This window comes from Rutidosis leptorrhynchoides, chromosome 5 (genome assembly GCF_046630445.1).
Source record: "Rutidosis leptorrhynchoides isolate AG116_Rl617_1_P2 chromosome 5, CSIRO_AGI_Rlap_v1, whole genome shotgun sequence".
Lineage (NCBI taxonomy): Eukaryota > Viridiplantae > Streptophyta > Magnoliopsida > Asterales > Asteraceae > Rutidosis > Rutidosis leptorrhynchoides.
In genome coordinates, this window is record NC_092337.1 from 65,191,695 (window position 1) to 65,206,980 (window position 15,286).

Sequence of the window (15,286 nt, forward strand, 5' to 3'; positions counted from 1 at the left end):
CGTTCGTATAGAAGAGTAGTGGATGCTAGGGAAATCATTGAAAGCAAACGAAAGACCACTGAAACATGTAACAATCGTGTGGTAAAAGCAACAATCAACCAGGAGGATAATGATATCCTAAGCAATGCATTATCTGGTCACGTCAAGAAACTTGAAGTCATCGAACAGTTCGGTGATATTTGTGCATCTGAGGGGCTTGTCGAGGGTTTCAACATAAAATATCTAGGTGGTTACATGATAATGCTTACCTTTGATAAACCTAATGTAGCTAACCTAATTGTCAACGACATGAGGCACTTCATACACTCATTTGCTTGATAATGTTAGGCTATGGGATGGTAACTTATTATCATCGGGCAGATTCACTTGGCTCAACATCACCGGAGTCCCCGTTTCCTGCTGGAACATACCTACATTCAAGAACATTGCTAGTTGGTGGGGAAAACCCATCGAAACTAGAAACTGCAGTTTTACAGGTCACCAAAGCCTTATCATTGGAAAAGTTCTTGTCCACTTACTTGATCATTCAAGCGTTAATGGACTCGTTCAACTTATTGTGGGATCAAAACAAGTGTCAGTTTATGTTTCTGAAAATCCGAATGACATTGTAGATGCTGAAATGGTTGAAATAAACCCAGATAGATGGAACGACGATATGAATCATGATGATGATGTTTCAGATGGTGAATCATTCATCAATGAAGTTAGAAAAGTGGTCAATCTGAATACAAACGGTAACAATGTCGAGGTTGATGAAGATGATGTATCCGATGATGATCGTGACCAAGATGTTGATCTCAATGCAAACCGGAATTTCTCCAGTAATATTCCAGTCAGGAATTCGATGGGGCAATCTACGTCTGGGAATACGAAATGCATAACAACCCAAAAATCTTTTTCTGACATTAATGATGTCTACACGGGGCCTAAGGCAGCAGAAGGAATGGCAACTTCTTGTCCAGGTAACAAATTATTTGATTCTCCTCGTAACCTAACAAACCCACCTATCGTTGAACCAACCCTACCTATGCAAATCTCAACTATCCCAATTAAACCTAATTTTCCATCACCTACACAAATCCCAATCACCAAGCCCAATAACCAATAATAACATACCTAACCAACCCATATTAAACCCGAGCCCCAGCCCAGTCAAGATACTAGATAATCTTAACCAAGCCCAATCACATGTTAACCTAACAAGCAGCCCAACCCTCAACCCCTCATCAGCCCATGTGGAAAAAATGCAAAAATCACAAACAACACAACTATGGCCAGCTCAATTATCAAGTACACTAAATCTAAACTTAAAACATCAAACCAATATCTCAACCCCAGTCGATCTCTCCAAACCTGTTCCCCCAATCCTGGAGATTTCTCATTTCCTTCCTCGTTTGACTACAATTGCTCCACTCCATCGACCAATCGCATTCATTCCCCAAGTCAACCAATCATAACCGAAAACCCAAACCATGAAAAATCAAAACCCCCATCCCATGATACTCAGTTATGTGACGACGTCAACTCCAGTAAACCTCAAAAGACACACGTTACTTCCCCATCCCCAATTCTTGACACCTTTGTTATCGATGATTCCTACACTAGTGAACCACAAAAGATTAATCACGACGACCTTTACTCTAACCCTCTCATAGCCGGAAAAATCACCAAACCGAAAGGAAAACGAAAAGAGGAAAAACCAACCAAAACCAACTTTAAACGAATCGCAAGAAACTCCCCTAACACCTCAAAAAACCAACAACCCGAAACCCCCAAACCTAAGAAAAATGAGCGGTTCAATAAACGGTCATGATCATCTAGATTTCTTCACATAAAACACTTGGCAAGAAGTGCACATAAATGTAATGGATCAAATCTAAAAATCAAAACCATTGGTAAACCCTCTCTGTAAAGAAAATCAAACCCGAAAACCAAAACCAAATCCAAAGACTCTTCCAAACCAAATGAATCCTCGAGCATTGGGATCAAAGTAATGGGAAACGCAATTGGTGTCCGATGGAAGGCCAAATAATGACTTGTTTGGCATTCTTTTTTTTCTATTGTTTATTAATATTAGTCATGTCACTTAATATTAGAGGTGTGGGTCAGGATGGCAAATCGAATTGGATTAAAAAACTATGTCGCAAGGAACAACCTACAATAGTATGTTTACAAGAAACCAAATGCGGTGTTTTAGATGATTCATGAATCATGAACTTTTGGGGCAATGACGAATTCAATTACATCCAAAAGAATGCTCAAGGATTCTCAGGGGGTATGTACATGATATGGAACTCATCTACCTTCAAAGTCAACCAAGCAATTGAGGGTGAGTTTTTCTTAGCGGTTAAAAGCTTATCGAAGGGTGCGAAACTGAATTGCGGTGGTTAACGTGTACGGAACCCATACCACAGTTAAAAAGTTAAGATTCTGGAACAGTCTCAACATGTTACTAAGTTTCCGCGACATGCCATGGCTCATCTATGGTGACTTCAACGAGGTGAAAAGTGATACTGAACGTTTCAATTCTATTTTCAAACAAAATTGGGCCGATATGTTTAACCAATTCATATGTAACAACTGTTTGATCGATGTTCCAATGGGGTGTAAAAAGTTCACTCGAATATTCAACAATGGGGTTAAGTTCAATACGCTTGATGGGTTTTTAATTACAGAACAGTTCTACCAGTTATGGCCCAATATAGCTGCTTCTACCCTTGACAAACACCTATCTGACCACTGCCCAATAATTCTCAACAATGGGCTCAAAGATTTCGGCCCCAAGCCCACAAGAGTTTTCAACGAATGGTTATTCTTAGATGGAGCTGAAGAGCTTATAATCAATGTGTGGAACACTCTGGTTACTGGCAACAAGGCCCGACTGTGTTTTAAGAAACAAACTTAAAAATGTCATAATCGACTTAAAGAAACATAGTTGCACACTCGACAAATTAGATGAACAAATCCTTACCCACTCAAAGGCAGCGGCTGATTGGGAAAGTATTGCAGAATCCAAGGTTCTAACAGATGACGAGAAGAAACAATGGCTTGACGAAAAAAAACAATGGTTGAAAAAGAAAAGATACAAATTAATATGTTAAAACAAAAATCAAGGATCAAGTGGACGCTCTAAGGAGATGAAAACTCCAGTTTTTTCCGCAATTATATCAATAGACGAAGGAACAAAAACGCAATCAGAGGCATCGCAATTAATGGTGTTTGGTCAGAAGAGCCTAATGAGATCAAAGAAGAGGTTTATCATTACTTCTCGAACACTTTTAAAGCCACTGCCACCAATGTCAGCTGCAGCCTTGATCTTACCTTAAATCGAATCTCGTTGATGATAATGCCATTCTTGAAGATAAATTCAGCGAAAACGAAATCTGGAACGCAATTAAAAACTGCGGAAGCTCCAAGGCCCGGGGACCCGATGGATTTAACATGAAATTTTAGAAGACGTATTGGTGGTTGATAAAAGATGATATCATAAAACAACAACCCAATATCCCGAGGTTGTAACACCACAATCATCACACTCATACCAAAAAATAACAACCCAATAACCTTAAACGAATTCAGGCTGATTTCTCTCATTAGCAGCTTTTATAAAGTCATCTCAAAGGTTTTATCGAGTAAACTTGCAAAAGTAATACACAGAGTAATAGGGGTGTGATATCGGGCAAAAAGTCACGTTTTTACCCTCAATATTGAGCCCTAAAAACCATAAAGTTCCAAAATTTATCGCAAAAATAATTGCTTTGTCGGTTGATTTTGTAGATTAAGTAATTACAAAGGCGATGTAAGAAGAATCAAGTAAAATGGAGCTAAAACTAAGAATCTAGAGCGAAAACAGTGAAAGACAAGAAAACGAGTTACGATTCAGGAAATCAGGCTGACCTTGCAAGCCAAATGGCCTGCCAAATGGCCTGCTAAATGGCTTGCCAGGCTCGGAAACGGCCTGCCATACGGCTTCAGCAAACATGCCAAGCAAACGGCCTGCCTCAGCAAATGGGCTGGCCAAACGGCCTGCCAAACGGGTTGTCAAATGGCCTGCCAGCCGTTTGTAGGCAAATTTCAAGTCTATTTAAAGGGCTTTCTCCATCCATTTCAACACACACTCAATTTGTAATTCATTTCATATTTTCAAGCTTTTAGTTAGTTTTTAGTAGTAGTTAGCTTAGCTTTTATTTTCCAGAGGATATCCCGGCGAGTCCCTGTGATCTCGGGCAGATCTCTTCGGCCTTTTCAGGTTTTTATCCAAAAACTTGTCTTTTGTATTAAACATGTGTTCTTACTTTTTATGTTTAATAATGTGTTCCGATATTGCCATGATAGCTTAATTAATCTGTATGTTGCTGATACTACTCCAAATGAACATATATTTAGGCACAATATGCTTCCAATACGTAAAGCTTTTAGTTGCAATTGTTCTATTTTTATGTAATATTCGTTTAAATAAATAAGTGCGAAGACAAAAGAAGAAAACGAAGATTTAAAGACGCAAATGACCAAAAAGCTCAAATGAATAAGATATAATTCAATTGGTTCCATTTATTGATAAGAAACGTCTAAAAATGACAAGAGTACGAGTTGCGGAACGCAAAGTACACGATATCTACGCGTACGAAAGGACGATCGAAAATCCGGAATCGAGACATGAACCGAGCATCAACGCGCGAGTCAACGGAGCTAAAATTACAAGTCAACTATGCACAAGAATATAATATAATATATATATAATTAATATAAATTATATAAATTATATATATATTTAAATAAAAAGTCGGCAAACTAGAAAACAAAATCATATGAGCTGGATCAGAGGGCCATGCGATCGCATGGCCAGAAGGCACAAAATCCATGCGATCGCATGGAGGTCAGAACCTGGCCAAGTGCTATAAAAGGCGACGTTTTCAGCGAATTATGTACACCTTTTCTTCTTTCTTTCTCTCTGTAAACATAATATATATTTATAATTATAATATTAATTTTAATATTAAGTTAATAATAATTGGGTTATTATAAGGAATGTTTTACGGGTTTTAAAGTCGGAACTCTGTCCGTGTAACGCTACGCGATTAATCACCACTGTAAGCTATGTTCTTCCTTTTTAAATTAATGTCTCGTAACTAAGTTATTATTATGCTTATTTGAGCCGAAGTAATCGTGATGTTAGACTAAATATTAAGACGGGGTTATTGGATTTTGTACCATAATTTGGGTTTGGACAAAAGACCGACACTTGTGGACATTGGACTATGACTATTAATATATAGGGGATATTGTCTAATTGAGCGACAACTCATAGGAACCTGTCGAACCTATCTTCAAATTAGTTAATCTAATAATTATTAAAATGATTATGTATGTCCTATTTAGTGACATTTATACGACATCTTTTACGATCATTTAATTAATTATTTGGGTTGGATAATTGATTATTCATTCTGATCAAGTGGGTAAATTAATATTCATATCTCATTAAAATAGGGGTGAATTACATACAAGGATAATTGGTGTAATTGTTAACAAAGTATTAAAACCTTGGATTACACGCAGTCGATAACCTGGTATAATCATTAAACAAAGTATTAAAACCTTGTTACAGTTCGAATCCCTAATTAATTGGAATATTTGACTTCGGGAATAAGGTTAATTTGACGAGCATATTATAATTATGACCGATGGACTATTATGGGCAAAACCCAGATAGGTATCAAATAAGCCAGGACAAAGGAAAATTAACCCCTGGTAACAATTAATTAAAATCAAAACGTCAAACATCATGATTACGGAAGTTTAAATAAGCATAATACTTTTATTTCATATTTCATCGTACCTTTATTTACTGTCATTTTAATTACTGCAATTTATTTTATCAGAATTTAAATTCTGTCATTTATATTATAGTCATTTACCTTTACGCTTAAAATATAAAATCGACAAACCGGTCATTAAACGGTAAAAACCCTCTTTTATAATAATATTACTATATATAATTATATATATTTTATATAAATATAGTTGTTAAAAATATAGCGTTAAACTCAGCTAGCTCCCTGTGGAATGAACCGGACTTACTAAAAATTACACTACTCTAAGATTAGGTACACAAGTGTTGTAGCAAGGTTTAAGTATATCCCATCTATATAAATAAATAAAACTTGTGTAAATTGTATCGTATTTCGTAATAAAAATAATAGTATTTCGTACTACACCTCGAACAACATCAGTCGCCATGATAAAAGTTCGGGTTAGCGTAATTATGTTAATTTAGTATGATTACTGTTATAATACTGAACTAGGAAGTCTGATAGATTTGTATGCTAGCATCTTAAGGATTGACCAACCTAGGTTGTGATCAGGACTTTTCTACCTATATGAAATTAGCTACTTCATAGGATTAAGACCCCTGGTTATAATGTATCTGAAGATTCTATGAACTCGGTATGGCCGGAGTTCCCGAGAGGCATCTAATGCACTTTTAGGACACGAAACTTAGGAATTGAGACATGAATGACCTAGTATGCCTATTGATTGTTTCGAAGAGACCTTTTAGGAGCTGTTAAGATCTAGTTAGTGCCTACACTGTGTGACCCAAGCCTATTGCATGTTCGTGTTTGATTGTTGCCTTAAGTCTTAGTTATATCAACTGTTTAGGTATTCATTAGGTTTCTATCTGCTTTACTACCAGTATATTAACTGTGATGCTATATAATGCTTGAATTGATATGATCTCATTAGTATGATGGAATGGTTGTTAGTTTTCATTTAAGGTTTTGCCAACTTAAACCGACAAACTCCTTCCGTTTGTGATCAGTGTTCAATCAACACGGCACGTTGTTATTCAGTTACCTAAACTGATAACGAGGGTTAGGATTAGAGCTTATCTCACTAACAAACCTAGTGCTTTACTAAGGATAACCTCCGAGGTATTGTTACCTTTCAATTATACGATGTGACGATCGCTCCAAATTCATATGGACAATACGTCATTCATTGATTTCATTGCGAGGTATTTGACCTCTATATGATACGTTTTGTAAACATTGCATTCTTTTGAAAAGGCACACCATAAATGAATATTTAAATCAAAGGTTTTCAACATCTGATGATTTCTACATATAGACAATCTCTGTAAATAATAGTTTACAATAGTACTTCCGTTGACAATGCAGTCAAAATAAGATACATGGTGATGATTTGGTGAATGCAACGTTTCCTTGAAAAATATGCCATGTATGACTCCATGCACATAGCTTGTCTAACATATAAGCAAATAGCGGAAGACTTCTAGGGAACCTGAGAATAAACATGCTAACAAGTGTCAACACAAAGGTTGGTGAGTTCATAGTTTTAGTGTTTCGCATAATCTGTATATAAAAGTGGATCACAAGATTTCAGTTGTTTCATCCAGAAACGTTTATCAATATATTATATAAAAGTGGATCACAAGATTTCAGTTGTTTCATCCAGAAATGTTTATCAAAATATTCTACAAAATTGAGCACCCTGGTAACTAAACTTAACGCATATATAATTTATACCCTTTGTATAATCATCTTAATAATACACGCAAACCAACGTGTACGCTTCTCAAATAGCATACGTCCGTTAAAAGGCTAGCGCTCTAGCTCGGACGGGGATATCAAGCCCTATGGATCCATATACTACTACTCGCACCCACCAGTTCTTATAACTGGCAGTTACTAGTTACCAAAGCTAAGGGATTTTCGGTTCAAACTCGGTGTAGAATTTAGTATGTACTTGTATCCCTTGCGTTTAAAATAAAGTGCATGTATTCTCAGCCCAAAAATATATATTGCAAAAGCAATTAAAAAGGGAGCAAATGAAACTCACCTTAGCAGCACATAAAGTTGGTCATCGTAATGTGACCGAAACTCGGAATATCAAATAATCGTAGATCTCAACGTATCAATATTGAGATTCAATATTGTAGGAAAGTACGTAGACGCAACGGAGATGATAAACACTAGGTTTGATTCACAAATATACCCCCGAACATTACCCATAATCTCCTTGGCAATAACCCATAATATCCTTAGCTCTATCCCGCTTGAAAACCATTTTGAAAGTGACACGCTCATGACCTCGTCGTAGTATTTTATGTATAATACTAATTAATAATAATATTACTAATAATATTAAGATTAATAATAATAATAATAATAATAATAATAATAATAATAATAATAATAATAATAATAATAATAATAATAATAATAATAATATAAATAATTAAATGTTTACGGAGTATATAAAAAAATGAGATCAAAGTGCAGAAATCGATCAATTTATAGATATAATCTGGAATCCATTGTCATGCGATCGCATGAGTTTCATTTGATATGGCCATGCGATCGCATGGCCAGCTGTACCTGGTCACAAAGTTTTAACTTTTTTTTTGTCGACATAATTTAATAATAATATATATAATATATATAATTTAAATTAATTAATTATATATTATATTTTATTCCCGTGCTTAGTGGACTTGTAATTTTTGCTCCGATAAGTCGTACGTCATCACTCGACTTATGTCTCGGTTCCGATTTTTCGAATGTCCTTTCGTACACTGAGAAAACTTGTACATTACATTTTGGGACACGTACCTTAGTCAAAATATAGCCTTAAATTATCCCTAAATTATATCATTCGAAATATAACTTATACATTTGAGTGTTTTGGTCATTTACTTCTATAAATCATTATCTCGATATTTGTTAAAATACAATTTAAAATAGTGTTTTACTGTAGCAAATTCAATTTTTACTGTAGCAATTCACTGTGACAAATAGTGATTTTTGAAAACACTGTAGCATTTTGAGTACTGTAGCAATTTGAAAATACTGTAGCAAATTAGTGTTTTACTGGTTCATCTTAAACGCTTTAGTTAACTTATCTAAATATCAATCGAATCAATAAACGAATGTTACTATCGTTTACTAAATAACTTGAAATTATATATATGTATATATCTTTTTAATATACATAAATCAGTTTTTAAATACACATTGGAAGTTATTTATAAATAAATTTTAATAATAAATATTTCAACTTATCATATATATTCAAATAGATATTTAAACCAATAATTTTAATGTACGGTATCAAACAATTAATACATTGTTACCTTTTCAAGTTATAGTATATATGTATCTATTTACATATAATTGTTCGCGAATCGTCGAAAACAACCGAAGGTTATTTAAATATATAAAAGTAGTTCACAAATTTTGAGATTCAGCTTTACAGACTTTGCTTATCGTGTCGAAAATGTTAATCATACAAAGATTAAGTTTAAATTTGGTCAGAAATTTCCGGGTCATCACATACGACCAAGTGACATACTTCTCACTGCTCAAAGAGAACTCCAAGAGTTCAGAGACAAGTAGGTCTGTGTAATTGGCTCATCCAACCAGATCTACATCATCCCAATCATAGTTTTAACATAAGCATAATTACCTTTTCGTAACCCAATACTGATATCTTAGTCAACATTTCCCTGATCTGCATACTCCAGATATCCTTCCACTTTATTTACTTTTCTGCATTTAGGACCTCTAGCTAGAATCAACTACTATCTTTTATCCAGGTAATTTAACTAAAAGACAATTATCCACTTGATATTCAATTCGTTAATCAGCAAAAAAATACGACACTAGATTAACTTACACCTTCTACACCTTAGAAAGTAAAAGTAAATTTAGGCCCATCAAAATATAAATAAACAAAACCACTGCGTGCTACCTTGATCAACTGAATTAGACGTCCTGCGGCCTAACGACACCGCACGAATAAAACCGTCCGTTTCAGCCATATCAGGGTGGAGCAAAGTGCCTTTATGAAAAATAGATACATTCTCGATAGTGTGCTAATTGCTAATGGAGTCATTGACGACATGAAGAAAAACAGAAAACGAGGTTTTATTTTTAAAGTTGATTTTCAAAAAGCCTTTGATTGCCTCAAATGGGAGTTCATAGAAGAAACGATGAAAAGTTTGGGTTTCGGGCCAAAGTGGATCAAATGGGTGATGGCATGCCTCACGTCGGCATCAATATCGGTCCTTGTAAATGGATCACTGACTCGTGAATTGAAACTCAAAAGGGGTGTTAGACAGGGAGACCCTATATCTCCTTTTTTATTCATAATAGCAGCCGAAGGTCTATACATTCTAATTAAGAAAGCCGTCGAAAGTGGTTTCATCGAATGAGTGGATGTCGTGCGTGATAACATTAAAGTTTCTCATTTACAATACGCCGACGACATGATCTTGTTTGGAGAATGGAGAAGAAATATCATCTCAAACGTCATCAAGCTCCTTAGTTGTTTTGAGGAATTGTCGGGTTTAAAGGTTAATCTTGGTAAGAGCAAATTATATGGTATTGGCATAAAAAAAGATGATATCGATTCGATGGCTGCTCGTTTTAACTGTGCATTGGACACACTGCCTATGACTTATCTAGGCATCCCACTTGACACAAAAATGAACAAAGCTACCTTTTGGACAATGGTAATTGATAAATTTAAAAAGAGGCTCTCGGAGTGGAAAGCAAGAACAATTTCGTTTGGTGGTCGATTGAATCTTGTGAAGTTGGTACTAAGTAGTTTGCCATTATATTTCTTCTCCTTGTTCCGCGCCCTGGCTAATGTGATCAAGCTACTTGAACCCATCAGGTGCAATTTCTTTTGGGTGGTAATGGGGTTGGGAGAAAACTTTCTTGGGTTAAATGGGAAAAAATTTTAAATTCATACGGGTCGGGGGGTTTAAACATTGGCTCACTCGAGTCAAAAAACCTAGCTCTATTGGGAAAATAGTGGTGGAGATTCAAATCCAACTACAACTCCCAATGGGTTAAACTTATTTGCAGCATATACGGGCCGCGCGGGGGGTTGGGAGATGCTAATAATTCGCTAGTCTCATACTACTTGGTGCAACATAGTCAAAGCAGGGCACAAAGTCGACAACTTAAATGTCTCGTTTTCTTCTTCTTTCCACAAAGAGATTGGAAACGGGAATTCAATAACATTTTGGCTAGATACTTGGCTCGGTTTACTCCACTCAAAGAAAAATTCGGCAAATTGTTCATCTTGGAAGTCAACAAGGACGTAATGGTGCAGGAAAGAATTCAAGTTGCTGATAATATTCGCTCTTATCTTTGGAATTGGTCAAGAGCCCCTAGAGGTAGAGCAATGAGCGATATACAAGAACTAACAAGCATGATGGAGTCGGTAAACATTCAACCTGATGCATTCGACAAAGTTAAATGGGGTCTTGATTCAGATGAGATCTTCACTACTAAAAAACTCGCGGCAATAATCGACGAACAGAAACTTCATACACGTCCCACAATAATCGAAACCATTAGAAATAACGCAATCCCGCAAAAAGTTTCAATTTTCGTTCAGCGAGCAAAGTTAAAAAGAATTCCGGTTCGGTTGGAGTTAGATAAGCGAGGCATTGACTTGGATACTTATGCCCATTGTGCGGAAATGATGTTGAGACCGTTGATCATATTTTAATTAATTGCGAAGAAGTCAAAATCTTGTGGAAAAGCTTTCTTAGGTGGTGGCACATTCCCGAAGACAAGATAAGCGATCTAAACCCACTTTACAACGATTCCATATACGCTTCACTCACAAATTCGGGGCAAACAATATGGGACGCGGTTAAGTGGACTAGTTGCTACTCGATATGGAAGGCTAGGAACAACAATATCTTCAAAGGGAAAGAATGGTCAAGTGGCGGAATTTTATCCGAAATACAAACCCTTAGTTTCGGATGGATTTCCAAATGAAAGAAGAAATACTCGCTCGATTGGCACCAATGAATGTTGAATCCAAGTTTCTACGTTTCAAATAATAGAACGGGGGTAGGCTAAGATCATTTATTTTTATTTTCATTGATTAGTTTCGTGTTTTTGATTTGAACTTTCGAAGCACCATGTACATTTGTATATTGCCTCGTGGCGATTTGAACTTTGTTGTATCATTTTGTACATATATAAATAATATCACTGCTTGCTTTTCAGGAAAAAAAAATACATTACAAATATTTAATTGCATGTCTTAACATCTTTAAGTCTTTAACTACTATATTTCAAAATTCTATTTATTTATATTTAAATTTCTATATTTACATTTATATTTTTTGATAGCATAACATATATGCTATCATATCATTTATTATTATCATTATCATTATCATATGATATGATATAAGGAGGTTTAACTCCTTTACGACGACTACTACGGAGTATTTCATTCACTTTACTTTGACAATGCACTCGTTTAGAAAGTATCACTAACTATACTTCTCAATACTTCCCAATAATTAAGTATTAATCAAGTATTTTTATTAGTGAAAGGAGACAAAATGAACTTGTATAATTAAACAACTAAAAATAAAAATAAAATTAATACTTAGGCCACATACAATCATTCCATTCTTTCACTAAACTTCTCTCCTCCACATCAGCGTCACATTAGCACAAACCCTTTAACATTCCTTTCACTAAACACTCACAATCATACACTACATTTTCAACTTTAACCAATTTTAAATTATTACTTAAATACAAATAACATTTTATTAAATAAAATTAGAACATTATATTATTAAAATTTTAAAACATTACATAATTAAATAAATAAAAGACAATACATAAATAAAAAAATACAATAAATAACGCTAATTGTTTCGAACAATATAATCATCCGGGAGTGTCCAAATGTGTTCGATCAAATTGTTGCGAAGGATATGATGCGCTCTTCGATCTCGCATCTCTCGATCCACCCGATCTTGGATCTCAACTCTTTCCTGCCAAGTACGTCGCGGCATGTTTTCTCGATTTCGGAGATAATCCTCTTCGAGGCCACATATGTTGCGCTCGTTGTCTTCGGTGATCATGTTGTGAAGTATAACACAAGTGTAAATGATTCGACGTATTTTATTGATACTATAGGGTCTTGCTGGGTGTTTTAGTATTGCCCAACGACCTTGAAGAACACCGAAAGCTCGTTCCACGTCTTTTCTCGCGGATTATTGAAAACGTTTAAACTTTATATTTTTTTGGCTCAAGTGGACATTTAAATGACTTGACAAGTGTTGCCCATTCTGGGTATATGTCATCTACCAAGTAATACCCTTTTGTAAATTCGTGCCCGTTGACAGTGTAACGGACCTCCGGAGCTCGACTATCCAATAAATCTTCGAACAAATCCGATTCATTAAGAACATTAATATCATTGTTCGAACCCGCTGGACTAAAGAAAACGTGCCAAATCCACATATCGTAGGACACAACCGCCTCGAGCATTATGTTGGTCCTTCATGATCACCTCTGTGGTAATGCCCTTGCCACGCAACTGGACAATTTTTCCAAGCCCAGTGCATGCAATAAAGACTACCTAACATCCTCGGAAAACCGTGCATCTCCAAATGTTTGGCATGCAATCGACGAATATCTTCTTCAGTTGGTTTCCTTAAATATTCTCGCGCAAATATATGAATAATACATTTACAATAATTGTTTAAACAGTCACGAGACGTAGATGCGCCCATGTGTAAATATTCATCGAATGCATCAGGCGCAATGCCATACGCCAATTGACGTATCGCCGATGTACACTTTTGAAAGATATTGAAACCGAGTTGACCGGTTGCATCAAAATGTTGGTCAAAATATTGAAAATAATCGGGTTTCGGTTGAGATTCGTATGATAGAATAGCATGACCAATACGATTAAACAATGACTTACTCATTCGGTATCGATTTCGAAAATAATCACCGGAAATGTTGGATTATCCGAGAAATAGTCGTTGTACAAACGATTACCGGTATCAATCCGATCTCTTTGTAACCGACGTCTTCTAAAAATTGTACGAGAATTTCGAGCTTCATCTTCTTGGTCCATTGAATCAAGCAAATCGAGATAGTTAAGCGCGTTGTAACAGTCTTGAATTAAATCTTCATCGGAATCGGACTCTACGCTATCACTATCCGTCACGCTCTCATCGCTTTCACTCTATGAATTTAATAAATCTTCCACTTCCATTTGATTTTTTTTTTTTTTTTTTTTGTGTTTGTGAAATATGAATTGATAGTAGTGTAGGGTAAATAATGGAATGAGAGTGTATGTATATATTGAGAAAATGTAGTGTATTATTGGTTTAAAAGAAGAAAAAATATTAAAGAAAGAGCCGTTGGAGGAGAAAAAGAAAAAAGAAAAATAAATAATTATAATGGGCCCCACAAATTCGCCCGTTAGAAAGGTGAGGGGGATGGCTGGCGGTCCTCGTGGCGAATCGGTGGTGGTGGGGGTGAAACGGGTGGCAGTCAGTGGCGGTTCTTTTCACGAGCCACTACATGTGGCCTTGTAATGAGACATTAAGAACCTAATTTAACAACTTGAGAATACAATTGAAAAATCTATCACTTAGATGCCTAAATTTAATTAAACATGTATTTGAATTTATACTAACGACACCATTTAACTTTCGTCAAGGTGCATAAACTTTTTATATAAGCGGTTATATATTAGTTTTAAAAAGCAATTTTAATTTGTTCAAATGGCATTTGTAATCACTGACAGGGGCTTATATGTAGCAGGAAATTTCATATTTGAATACGTCACATACCCGATCATCTCCACGAATACACCTTCCTGAAGAAACCTATCAACTCGAATAATTCCAAGCTGTAGCACGCATACTTGAATATGGCGAGGGAAAGTAAAACCCCTTGCGGGATTCGAACCAAGGTCACCCGCAGAAAGACCTCAAAGTTCAAAATCTCTTGTTACCACTCAGACAAGTACCTCGGACCTCGGTGTTAAAAAAAAAGTTATATATATTTTTTTTGGACAGCGATTGGGATCACCCGAGGGGGACTAAATCACCCGTTGCGATCATCTTCCGTTTCGACTATGCCGATGCAGCGATAATAGTGAGTTGATATGTATAAGATGTTATATATCATAACAACACAACAATTGTTGTTAGAAAAACTTGTATATTTATTTACACATTTATGTTTTCTAGTGCTAAATAATAATTCTAAGCAAGTTCTTAAAATAAGGAGCTCTACTCAATATGCCAAATCCAACGTAAAATTAGGGGCAATTGAACAACGCGCTAAACGTTACATATGAAGAGGCTCGATTTATAATTCGAGCTTGACATTTAAGATTGAGCTTGAGGCTTGAACTTAACAAGAGCATCGGGCTTGATAACGCTTAAGCTCGAGACGATCTCAAGTTGCTT

At 35.7% G+C, this 15,286-nt stretch overlaps 2 protein-coding genes across 2 annotated transcripts; one reads left to right on the top strand and one right to left on the bottom strand.

Moving 5' to 3' along the window:
• Positions 1 to 9,865: 9,865 nt before the first annotated feature.
• On the top strand, positions 9,866 to 10,234 carry LOC139848703 (secreted RxLR effector protein 78-like). The gene has a single exon (XM_071838409.1). It carries the CDS (start codon positions 9,866 to 9,868, stop codon positions 10,232 to 10,234), a length of 369 nt encoding a protein of 122 aa, XP_071694510.1.
• A 3,105-nt stretch (positions 10,235 to 13,339) lies between these two features.
• On the bottom strand, positions 13,340 to 13,786 carry LOC139848704 (uncharacterized). Its single transcript, XM_071838410.1, has one exon. It carries the CDS (start codon positions 13,784 to 13,786, stop codon positions 13,340 to 13,342), a length of 447 nt encoding a protein of 148 aa, XP_071694511.1.
• Positions 13,787 to 15,286: the final 1,500 nt, after the last annotated feature.

Excerpts from the sequence above, each read along its gene's own strand:
- LOC139848704 (XM_071838410.1), bottom strand. The coding sequence starts at position 13,786 with ATGAGTAAGTCATTGTTTAATCGTATTGGTCATGCTATTCTATCATAC.
- LOC139848703 (XM_071838409.1), top strand. The coding sequence starts at position 9,866 with ATGAAAAATAGATACATTCTCGATAGTGTGCTAATTGCTAATGGAGTC.